Source organism: Dipodomys merriami, unplaced genomic scaffold, assembly GCF_024711535.1.
Source record: "Dipodomys merriami isolate MVZ:Mamm:240054 unplaced genomic scaffold, mDipMer1.0.p SCAF_1, whole genome shotgun sequence".
NCBI lineage: Eukaryota > Metazoa > Chordata > Mammalia > Rodentia > Heteromyidae > Dipodomys > Dipodomys merriami.
In genome coordinates, this window is record NW_027202270.1 from 23,724,753 (window position 1) to 23,737,125 (window position 12,373).

Genomic DNA, 12,373 nt, shown 5'->3' on the forward strand with positions numbered 1-12,373 from the left:
CTGGTTTAAAAGTCAGATCTCGAAAGGAAAGCTTTTGCCAAGGGTTAGTGACTGCAATCGGAGGCAGAAGTCTCTGAGCCACATTTCCTGCTTTCCTCTGACTGGCATGATGCAGAGAATGACACATATTTCAGTGTGACTCAGTTTCACCACCCACAAAATTAGAACAGTGATATTTTTCCACAGAATTAAAATAGAAATGTGCTTGAAGGTCATCAAAAAAACACAGATGTGTCTATCGAGAGTATTCTGCCTTAACATTCATTTATAAGAAAATACTTATGAATATTACTCATCAAAAATTTGCAGAAACTACATGAATTTGAAATTATGGATTTTTAAATGAAGTCTAAATAGTTGGTTTGGCTTGTTCTAATAGATGGAGACTTTAAAATACACCTCAGTATATTTTAAATGCTGCATATATGTAATCTCTGTTTAACAATACAATTAAGTAAAACCCTTTTATTAGAAAATGCATATTAATGGAGTCCTATCAAATCTATGGCATCACCTAAAATACCCTATTTTATCACATGGAATATAAAAGCAAATTGATGGTAGAACAAACTTTTGGCATTAAGTAACAAAGATATAAAATTTCCCAAAATAACATTCCTCTGTTACATAGAAAAAGTTCATCTTGCCTATGTAAGCTCCCAGTCATAGAATTCATGAAGAATTTCATTATACAAGTGGTTTGGAGTATGAAAAATAAAAATCATAGAATAGGGCTGGGAAGGTAGCTCAGCGGTATAGCGCTTGCCTTGCCTGCCTGAGGCCCTGGGTTTGATTCCTCAGCACCACATAAGCAAAAAGAAAAAAAGCTGGAAGTGATGCTGTGGCTCAAGTGGTAGAGCGCTAGCCTTGAGCTGAAGAGCTGAGGGACAGCGCCCAGGCCCAGAGTGCAGGCCCCACAACCGGACCCCCCCCCAAAAAAAAAAGAAAAAGAAAGAAATTATAACCAGAAAGTAAAGCACTGGCTGTTCTCTTTCTCAAATCTAATGTAGGTGATACTTTTCCCCTGGAAACTGCAATGAAATGTAAGCACAGAACATTTTTGTCTGATTCTTCCATGCCTCATGAGCAAGTTAAATAAAAAGCCAATAGAAACTAGCATGTGTAGGAGAGGACATTCGAAGGGAGTGTTCCAGCTAAGGTGACACCTGCATTATTACATCTGCCAGAAGTTGGCGGCTGCAGGGAAATGGCCAACTTTACTGAGCTCAATTTAGCACATGAATGCCCAAGTGGAACTTACCAGGCTTGCCCTAGATTGTTTTCCTAAGCAATAGGCATGCCTATGATTTTTCAGCACTTACCAATGAGCCTACCTTATCATATTGAACATAGTGATGTTCAGAGGAAAATTAGACCTTTCAATACTTCACTATATAGAAGGGAGAAGAGAATAATAATAGAAAAATTGTATAGTAAAGAGGGCATCTATAGAATATTGGGTAAAAATAATTTGTATTAAAAATCACTGTATACATGTCAACAACTATGAAAAGAACAACAATATTGAAAGAAGAATGAGTGTATCATGACTTCACTAAAAAATAGGTAGGTCTGATGCCAGATGACAGTGACCCACATCTGTAATCCTAGCTACTCAGGAGGCTGAGAACTAAGGATTTTGATTCAAAGCCAGCCAAGGCGAGAAAGCCCCTGAGACTGTTATCCCCAATAAATAACAACAACAACAACAAAAGCTGGAAGTGGAGCTGTGGCTCAAGTGGTAAAACAATAGCTTTGAGTAAAAGAAGCTCAGGGATAGCACACAGGCCCTGAGTTCAAGCCCCATGGCTGGCAATCAATCGATCAATCAATAATCAGGGACTAACATTTATTCTTTGTATTTTTATTGGCAGTACTAGGATTTGAACTCAAAGACTTACAATTGCTAGATTGGCACACTAACACTTATTTGATTCATGCTTTCAGCCATTTATACTTTATTTTTCATATAGAGTTTCACATTGCTGCCCAAGGCTGATTTCATATAATTGTCTTGCTACCTACATTCCCTATAGCTAAGATCACAGTTATGACCTACCATGCCTATGTGATGTAGGAGCTCGTTTAACTTATGCCCATTCTGTTCTTAAACCTCATCCTCCTGATCTCCACTTCCCAAATAGCTGAGATTATAAATATGAGTCACCATACTCAACCCCTGAAATACTTTAACAAATACTATTTTAATTTTCAGGAGAAAGGAAAAAATGTTGACCAGTCAACATGTGCCAGAAGTCCTTTATACTTATTTTCATTTTAACATTCAAATAATACTATGAATTAGCCATTAGCAGGGAAGACTGAAATATTAAAGAAATGAGGCAGATAACAGGCCCCAAATTCCACAGTGAGTAACACAACAAGCCAAATTGTGAAATTCTGTAACTTGTGTTCTTTCAATGCTCAAGGATGAACCACATCTGGCACTCCATAGATTCATCTCAAAGTCTCCCCTGTTCTCTTAAATGAGATCCCAGTGGACTATTTCCCCCAGGGACTAAAGTGAAAATGGCAGAGACTTGGGCACAGTGGTAGCAGAGGTATATGAAGGCAGGAGAATTTTAGGGTACTCTCAGCAGACAACAATCAAATCGCTACTTCCTGAGCCTACAAGCAAAGCTAGACTTTCCAACATGGGGGGAGTTGAAAATCATGAAGCAAAGTGAACCATAAGTAAGTGCAAATGCAAAAAGATGATTCTTCTCCATTCCGCTCTACACTGGTGATATGTAAAGTCAGCTCTATAATACCAGCCTTCTTGTAAGGCACTATTATTACTGATGGAGTGGTACGTGCCTGGAGAATTAAGTCTGTCTGGATATTTAGAAATTACTGGGAAAAAAGGAAAAAGACTGGAGTTCAAGCCAGTCAGGAAGAAAATCAAAATAAGGACAAGAAACTCAAAGTCCCACACCATTATAATCAATTCGTTTGATATCCTTACATGCTAAAGAGAGTAGAGACAGCTAGCATCAGTGCCTGTCCATTCTTTCTATTTTTCTAACACTTTCTAAATAATAATCATTATCAAATTGCTTTTATGCAAAAAAGTTAAATGAACAGCCAACTGTCTTTCACATAATAAATTTTAGGTTTACAGATGCCATGAACCATATTTTGACTCTCATTCTAATTCTTCTTTAGTTTTTGACCTGTAATAAAAATTGTAACCTCTCTGGATCAAAATAAAGATATACACAGGATATTTCAGACCCTTTTAAATTACAAAATGCTCTACATAAATTAGTTTTTGCAGATCATTATGAACAAGGATCTATGCTAGATATAAGAGAAAGTATCTTTATTTGTGAATATATTTATGTCAGAAAATGGGGACTGAATAATGTCAAATTACCAATGAATAAATTTATTGAGAATATGTGAAGTCAGAAAGATATTACACATGATATATGATAGCAAGTTATTCCAGTCCTCCCAGGAACTTTTTTTTGCTATCGATCTACACTTATTTTTGCTTAGTTAGAACCTCCACCTGCCTTCTGGCTGTACCAAAACTACTCAATTAAAACATTAAAATTTTCCTAAGATCAGAATGTATATCAAGTGGAAATTTAGATCACATCTGCTATTTTCCACCCCAGGTCTCCTTCACTGCTACATCTGGCCTCCTGTAAGTTTCTAGCACCCTCATGTGGTTTCATTGGAGTGGTTTCCTAAGACGCTGGAAGTCAGTTGCTGAAACTGAACAGCAAAACAGACTATAATTCAACATGGACGTTCTGCTGGTCTCGTAAACCAAGAAAGGAAGCCTTCAGTCAGCAAAATTCTAAAATGAAGGAACAGGCTCAATTCTTAACTTATGTGTTACCTACTGTCATTTTATGTGATGGCAACAAAGTTTGATTTAAAGGCAACTACAACCAGTTTCATCTTCCTTTGAGAGGAAAACTCCAGTGTTCAAGATAAAGCATTTGACATGGGCAATCATTGAATGAATTAGCATATAGGACTTAATTTTGCTCTAAAAGAAAAGCAAGTGTTCTGATTACCTCCCTTGTACACATCTCAATTAGGCAAATAAAACAGCCCAGTGATATGTTGCCATTAATGTTGCTAATAGATGAGAAATCTCAACTTCTGACCACCTTCAGCATCATTTTAAGAAATTAAATTTTTCCTGATATTTTTTCTCAAAACATATCCCTAGGCTTGTGGGTGAGTGTTCTTATAGTAGTGTATTTGAAAACCTTCTTCAAAGGGAGAAACTTAAAAGGACCAGGCTGTCTGTTTTCATTTGGTAATAAATGTTCTCCTTTATCAGAGATACCTGTATAGATATATTCTATATATTCTATATATATTCTATATATTCTATGCGTGAATAAACCCTGAGATAACACAGCACTCAGCCTTCTCAGGAAAAATAAAATAGAAGATTTGAAAGCACTGACATTAATCAGAATATTCTCAACATTAATTGAAATATAAAAATAATTGGCCATGAAGGAAATAAAAATGCAAATTAGTAAGAGGTAAAGAGTCTATTAGCAGAAACATGAATGTGGCTTATTTGTATGCTGAAGTGGAAGTCTCTATGTTAGAAATATCAGTAGAATAATTTAAGAGGAATGATTTCTCTCATCAAAACATAGCAATCTGTAGGTTGATATTAAAAAGTAAAACTAGGGCTGGGAAGGTAGCTCAGTGGTAGAGCACTTGTCTTGCATGCATGAGGCCCTGGGTTCGATTCCCCAGCACCACATAAACAAAAAGAAAAAAGCCGGAAGTGGTACTGTGGCTCAAGTGGTAGAATGCTAGTCTTGAGCTGAAGAGCTGAGGGACAGCACCCAGCCCAGAGTTCAGGCCCCAAGACCGGACCCAAAAATAAATAAATAAATAAATAAATAAATAAATAAATAAATAATAAAAAAAAAAAAGTAAAACTAGGCTCCAGAAGTTAAGAGAAGATTTATAAGAAATAGGGGTATTACTCATTAAATTGCTGATGAACAGAACTGAAATCTAGGTATTTTCTGATAATTAAAACAGTTTTATAAGTACATACAATTTTTATAAACTCAAAATACCTAGTAAAAGTATTAAAACGATTATTGGCAAAAGAGGAAATAGAAGATGATTAAAATATTAATAGATTCATTTCAAAAGATAACAACTGAAAAAAATTCCAGTTCTCTTCCAACTAGGCTTAAATATTTTTTTAATATTGATATCATTTACTTCAATGAAGCAGTTTTAATCAAGTACTTATAAGCGTAAAAATAATTCAAAATTCACACTAAATATAGGTAGAGAACTACCACCTTACCTGTTGAGTCCTTTCAGAGTCTTTTCCATGTTTAAAATGTCTCTCATCTTATACAAGAACCACTTGTCAATGGAAGTGAGCTTCACAATCTCATCAAGAGACATGTTGTCTTGTATGGCCTACAGGAAGGAGAAGTGATATTCTCTTTGGCAAAGATTTTACGAACATCTTATTTGGTTGGAAACACAGAAAGGCTATTCCTCTTTACGGTATCTGGAGAGCCTGAAGCTCTTCACTGAGATATGAAACATGAAACCAACATCTCTGACATTCCTTCCGATAATGCTGAGTGGGGCCAACTCTTAGCATTCTGTGTATGGAGGTGCTGCCGAGAGCAGGCAGACTGGTCTGAGCTCACTACAAGTACAACAGGTTCCCTTTGTGTCACAAGGCTAACAATTCTATGGTTACATTTGGTCCATCTCCTTAGAATTAAAAAAGATCTATATCAAACCCAATTACTGAGAAAATCAGTAGCATGATCATTTGACTTAGTTTTGATGTTGTTCTTTAGCTCATAGCCTATTTTATCCCTCTTTCTACATTCACACAAGCTAACAGTAGTTACTAGTGATCCATGAGGCAGATCTTGCTTTGTATTATTTCTCTACAATAGTTCATCCCGGGGGACTTCTGACAATTACTATGACTTTTCTGCAAAGGGAGGCATTTTAGAAAATCCTAACATTTCTCAAAACAATAAAAAGGATAAACTATGTTCCAATAGGCAGCTCAGCCATTTCCTCAAGCTTACTTTAGCAATTTCTCAAAAGTAACATTACAACTGAGTCATCATGCTTAGTTAAAAATGCAACTCAAAGGAGAGACGTCCTCTCAAAGCCAAATGTTCATACTCAAAAACTATTATTTTATATATGTATGAAAGTGTGCTTATCTATATACATATACAGGTTCATATATACATGTATATATCCATACATATTCATACATATATGGTCACACATATGTATACACCAAGTTAAAAAATCATAATATCTAAAAACAATTTATTCTATAATGGCACTCTATAGTTCCAAGAACAATTGAGAAATATAGGTAACTAGTAATTTTTGTTACAATGTAACTAAGGAAACATTGGAGTTCTTACAGTTTTATTTATTTCTAATACTGGGAACGACCAAGAACTAAGCACAGGACTCACAACTCTAACTGACAAGAATAAAATGACACATAATGGGACACTTGATGTCATGTTCATTTCCAATTTCTGTTGCTCTGGTTTAAATTTTTTGCCAAAATTATGGTTGTATTTCCAAAGGCTACATACAATATGCCTTATTATGTAAGTAAATAAGGCCACAAAGAGGCTGGTTACACATACTTTTGACAGATCAATGAGGTTCTACCTATCATTTCCAGAGCAGAGGAGCCCAGAATCCTACCATCATTGTATTGTGAGGAAAAACAACACACACCTGCATGGGAAATCAAGACGTACCAGCCAGGATTTCATCTCCTTGTCCTGCAGTTTTGCAGGATACAACAACAACAATGAAGTCCATTTTGATCCCAAACACATTTGAGGTTACTTTAATGTTCCCCAAAATAAAAAAATGCCCTGTATTTTCCCCAAATCAAAAGAGGTGATGATCCAGTCATCCTGAAATAAGACTGCTGCAAAAATCAGACCCCAGAGCAAGTTGGCCTTTTCCAAGACTCATGAAAGCAAGTGAAGATTTACACACTCCCTTCATTCTTTCTCCCTTCAGCCCTCCACTGTCCTTAAACTCTTTGTCAAAATCACCAAGTTCCTGGGTCACTGTGGAAATGAACAGTAATGATACCCTCTAACAAACAGAAATCAGTCCCTTCACCCCCACACTCTGACAGATAATAATTTATAACTCAGACCCTGCACTTCTTGCTTGTACACAGGGTACTCTGGGCATGAGCAAACCTCCACATTTTTATCCTGAATTCTCATCTTTCATAAGTCTGTTTAAAAAGATTGACATTTTTGCTTGAGTTTTACAGCCTGGCTAGGACATGGGAATACCTCCCTTTCTCATCTGCCTCAAAGTGGCTGAAATGTAAGTGCTAGACTTTAGGGAAAAGGAGCCATTGTTTACTGGCCTTTGCTTAAGGGGAAAAATATATATGTTTGTGTGTATGTGAGTAGTTATGCATTCACACATGCACATATGCATAGCACATCCTGGATTGTTTTTGGAGTAAAGGACTAAAATAATAGCAATAAAGGAAAAAAGTGAAATGGCTTTCCACAATCACTTTACATCACCACTACCCATCCTCCACTCCAGAAAAACATTAATTTTGAAACTCAGTAATCAAAAACTGTTCATCAAAAAACAATGCTATTCTCAGGCCTTAAATAGTCTGCACTGAGCTAGATGCCAGTGGCTCATGTCTGTCTGTAATCCTGGCTCCTCAGGAGGATGACAGTTAATGATTGTAAGGAACTCAGACAGGAAAGTTCTTGGGATTCTTTTCTCCAGTTAACCATATCAAGAATTGCATCTGTGGCTCAGGCAGCAGAGGACCACCTATGAACCAAAAAGCTAAGAAAGACCCCAGGCCCTGAGTTCAAGCCCTAGTACCCACATATACACACTACAAAAAAAAAATTCTGCACGTAGACACCATAGGAATGAAGAGAGAATAGATTAAATGCAATGAAGCACCCATCCTACTCCTTCCCCTCTCCCTATGACTCTCAGAATCTGAGTGAGCACAAAATAATAAAGAGAATTTTTCTTTTGTCACAAAACAAAATTATGAAGTCAGGCTTCTTTAAAGATAAAATTCATTTTTCCCTAACTCATCTCTCTCTCTCTCTCTCTCTCTCTCTCTCTCTCTCTCTCTCTCTCTCTCTCTCTCTCTCTCTCTCTCTCTCTCTCTCTCTCTCTCTCTCTCTCTCTCTCTCTCTCTCTCTCTCTCTCTCTCTCTCTCTCTCTCTCTCTCTCTCTCTCTCTCTCTCTCTCTCTCTCTCTCTCTCTCTCTCTCTCTCACACACACACACACAATGGTTAGGAGATCTTTGTGGACCCTGCATGGTTTGATACTGTTGGAGGGGGATTAATGTCTGCGCATCCTTAAATGTCAAAAAGCCGTTCAGGGATTTCTGCTCAGACAGATTCCAGCTGCCCAAGTCACCTTTTATAGAATCAGATGAGCTGAAACTTCAAAATTCTAAGCAAAGTAAATATGAAAGGAGATTAATATGGCATCTAATTTGCAGGAAAAGAAGCTAGTGGGTGGAAATGAGAAATGTAGGCTTCTTTTTTGTTAGAAAAGTAATACCAGCTTGATAAGAAATGTACTCATTATCTTGCCCATGTAATTGTAACCCCTCTATATGGTATTTTCACAATAAAAAGAAAAGTAATACCAATAAAAATTGCCAAGAAAAGCCTATAAATATTTTAGAGTCTGTTGTTGCTTGAACACGAAAATAAAGCACATCAATTAAAGTTGTTCAAGGGTTTTAGGTAACACATACTAAAGCACAGGATGGCACGCTTCTTCCTCTCTCAAATGCCACTTTTCACAAGTAACAAAGATGATAGGAAAGAACAGGTCAAAATTGTCGACTCTATTTATATAGAGTGCTGATGCTATGTAAACTAAAAAGAAGGAATATTTCATCCATGCAATAATCTTTTTAAAGTGCAATGTGCCCTTAGATCCAGGCTTGAAGTCAATTTTTTTTTAGGATTAAATAGTTAATTATAGACTGTCTGATGGAAAACATGGAATGTTTGATAGAATACATGAAAGTCTTCAGTGTCCCATAGAAGTCTCCCAGATCTGAATTTTTTCTCTAACTTCTTCTGGAAGAACACTTTGTAATTCAGTTCTTCACTTTATGTGTATGTGTGACATATATGTTTATGAATATGTGTGTGTATATATTCTGAGGTCTCGTGTCCCATTTTACCTTGGCAATCGCATAGATACGGGTGCTGGAAGGATCTGAGAGCTCTTTTCTGAGGTCCAGGTTAGATGGCCATTCTTTGTTCATTGGGAGTCGGGGAGTGAAGCCATCTACCGATGGGTGGCACATTCGCAAAGCTTTCTGGAAACTTTCCTCAAAGGTGCGACCAATAGCCATGACCTAGAAGAAGAAATAATTGAAATTTCAAGGTGCAAGGAGAAACTTAGATGTATTTTCATTTCTAGCAGAATTAAATGTCAAATACTTTTCATAAAGACATAGAACAACAACAACAAAATCCTATAAGAAAGCTATTCAAATTTTTAAATATAGGATTTTGATGCTTCTCCTTTAGTCCAGGGTTTTTAGTGTAATGGGTCCATTATGTCTGTTCAGTGTTTTATGACTGAGACAATTCAGCTGTCTTTTCTTTTTTTTTTGGGTCCAGTCGTGGGCCTCAACTCTGAGCCTGGGCGCTGTCCCTCAGCTCTTCAGCTCAAGGCTAGTGCTCTACCACTTGAGCCACAGCGCCACTTCCGGCTTTTTTCTTTTTGCTTATGTGGTACTGAGGAATCGAACCCAGGGCCTCATGCATGAAAGGCAAGTGCTCTACCACTGAGCCACCTTCCCAGCCCGAGTCCAGGGTTTTTAGTGTAATGGGTCCATTATGTCTGTTCAGTGTTTTATGACTGAGACAATTCAGCTGTCTTTTCTGAGACTGATGAGGAAATTGCCTGTACCTGGACCAAACCATAGTAGTATTAAAATTAGGAATATAGCCAAAGTATACAGATACTTTCTCAATAAGATATTACTTGTATGCTAATGACTATCCCTCAATATCCATGACAGGCTGGTGTTTTATAACTAAACATTAATATTAATAGAACCTTGAGAATTCTAACAGGTACAGATAGACTATGATTTTTTTAACACAGACACTAAATTCTCCATGACAAATCCAGTGTGCTTTTCCACAGTCTTTACAAGGGATTGTATATTAATCAATTACAAAAACCATGTGGGGATTTATTTTGAACAAATTCAATGTGAGAACTAAACTTAAATTAGCCCTATAGCCTAACAAGTTATTTTCATTGGATGAACATTGTCTGAAATTTTCCACGGACTGAGATTACTATGCATTTTGTTCTCCAACTTAAAGTAACAATCAAAATGCTCTCTGCAGTACACTTTGGTGAATCTTCAAACAGATACAAATGCCCATGGCAGCTGAGGAAATCTTCATGTCAATATGTAACAAGATATATACTCAAAGATCACTAAAGCCAAATAGATGACCTTTTCACACTGATCCAAATTTTAATTATAAATTAAAAGTAAAAAGATACCCAGGAACAGGGACAAAGGTAATAATAGTCTAATTCATCTATGCAATTCAGATGTCCTACCTACATCTTCGAAAGTTAGATGGCATATTTCTATATTGTCTGGCTTAGATATGGAAGGGGCAGCCAGAGATGTTTCATAATGCTATAAAACTAAAAATTATTCGTGTATACTAAATAAAATTTTGAGTAACATATTTAAAATTTAGCAGCAAAATAACTAATTTTATAAGTCATTCTCCATATATTTCTATTATTCTTAAGCATTTTTCATTACATAGGGCTGGGATAGTGGCTTAGTGGTACAGGGCTTGCCTAACATGCATGAAGCCCTAGGTTTGATTCCTCAGAACCACATGAACAGAAAAACTAGAAGTGGCACTGTGGCCCAAGTGGCAGAGTGCCAGCCTTGAACTAAAGGAGCTCAGGGACAAGTTCAAGCCCTAGGACTGGCAAATAAATAAATAAATGGACTGAATTCGCCAAAATGGTCAAAATGGCCATGTATTAAAAGCCATATGCTAGCAGTCAACTAGAGAGATGTTCTCCAACCAAATATCCAGTGTCCAGGCAATCTTAAGAATTTCAACTGAGAACAATTTTAAAAGCAAATTGAGGGTACAACTCAGACGCACCTCTCCCACACTCTTCATGGAGCTACCAATACGGCTAGATGTGCCATGGAAACGATCAAGATCCCAGCGTGGAATCTTGGTAACCATGTAATCCAAGCTAGGTTCAAAGCAGGCCGATGTCTTCCCAGACACAACGTTCTTGATTTCAGGAAGTGGAATTCCAAGGGCAATCTTTGCTGCAATGAATGCCAACGGGTACCTAGGAAGGACACAAATTTACTCTTTTTTTTTTTCTTTAAGAAAAAGGAATTATGATCAAGATATCATAAACGGATCTTTCTTAAAATCCTAGTATTACTTCACTTCACTGTATAAGACAGATTTTATCCTCTACTCTATAAATACTGAATAGCCACTTACAAAAATAATTTGCCATGATAAATTATAGAGGACTTTCGGTGCCATCCATTCATTACTATAGCTTCTACCCTTCACCTCTTGAACTGCCAAACAACTTCTTTAATAAATGAAGTTAAACCTTAACTTAATATTTAACCACCAGTCACATGATAATCTACAAAATATTCTTTTGTAAAAGCAATGTATGTGTGTACATATATAAGTATATGTATTTGTGTATATATACATATATGTATATATATACACATATACACATATACATATATATATATATATATACACACACACACACACTTAGGAACAGATAATCTTGGCAGCTTTATTAGTGAGTTTTGTAGCAATCAAAAGATACAGGCATTGCAATTTGGGGGCCTAGTTCTGTCTCCAAATTGTCTTTGTGCATTGGGCTCCTTGAAAAAGTAACACTCCAGAATCTTCGATGTCCTCACATGTGCCGCCAGTTGTGGTACTTTTATTTCAGAAAAGAGTTTATAGTACAATAGAATTTGATATGACTTCTCTTTTGTTTTTTTGTTTTGTTTTGTATATATTTTTATTGTGAAAATACTGTACAGAGGAGTTACTGTTACCTAAGTAAGGTAATGCGTACATTTCCTATTGAGCATTGTTACCTCCTCCTTTGTTTTTCCCCTTGGATATGACTTCTTGATACAATTACCAATCTCAAAGACAGATGAAGAAACTGAGGGGGATCAGTGGTTTGGCCACAGGCTCACAGGCAGAGAAGCATCACAGGATGCTCCTGTAGATCAACAAGCCTTCCACCACCTAATACAGTACTATG

At 36.7% G+C, this 12,373-nt stretch overlaps 1 protein-coding gene across 1 annotated transcript in view; it reads right to left on the bottom strand.

Moving 5' to 3' along the window:
• Positions 1-12,373, bottom strand: part of Cps1 (carbamoyl-phosphate synthase 1) — a 111,804-nt gene that overhangs the window by 50,475 nt on the left and 48,956 nt on the right. The window contains exons 19-21 of the mRNA XM_070017828.1: positions 11,209-11,407; positions 9,228-9,404; positions 5,309-5,427 (exon numbers count right to left, since the gene is read on the bottom strand). Of these exons, the coding sequence (XP_069873929.1) occupies positions 5,309-5,427; positions 9,228-9,404; positions 11,209-11,407 (495 nt within the window). The remainder of the gene's footprint in view (positions 1-5,308; positions 5,428-9,227; positions 9,405-11,208; positions 11,408-12,373) is intronic.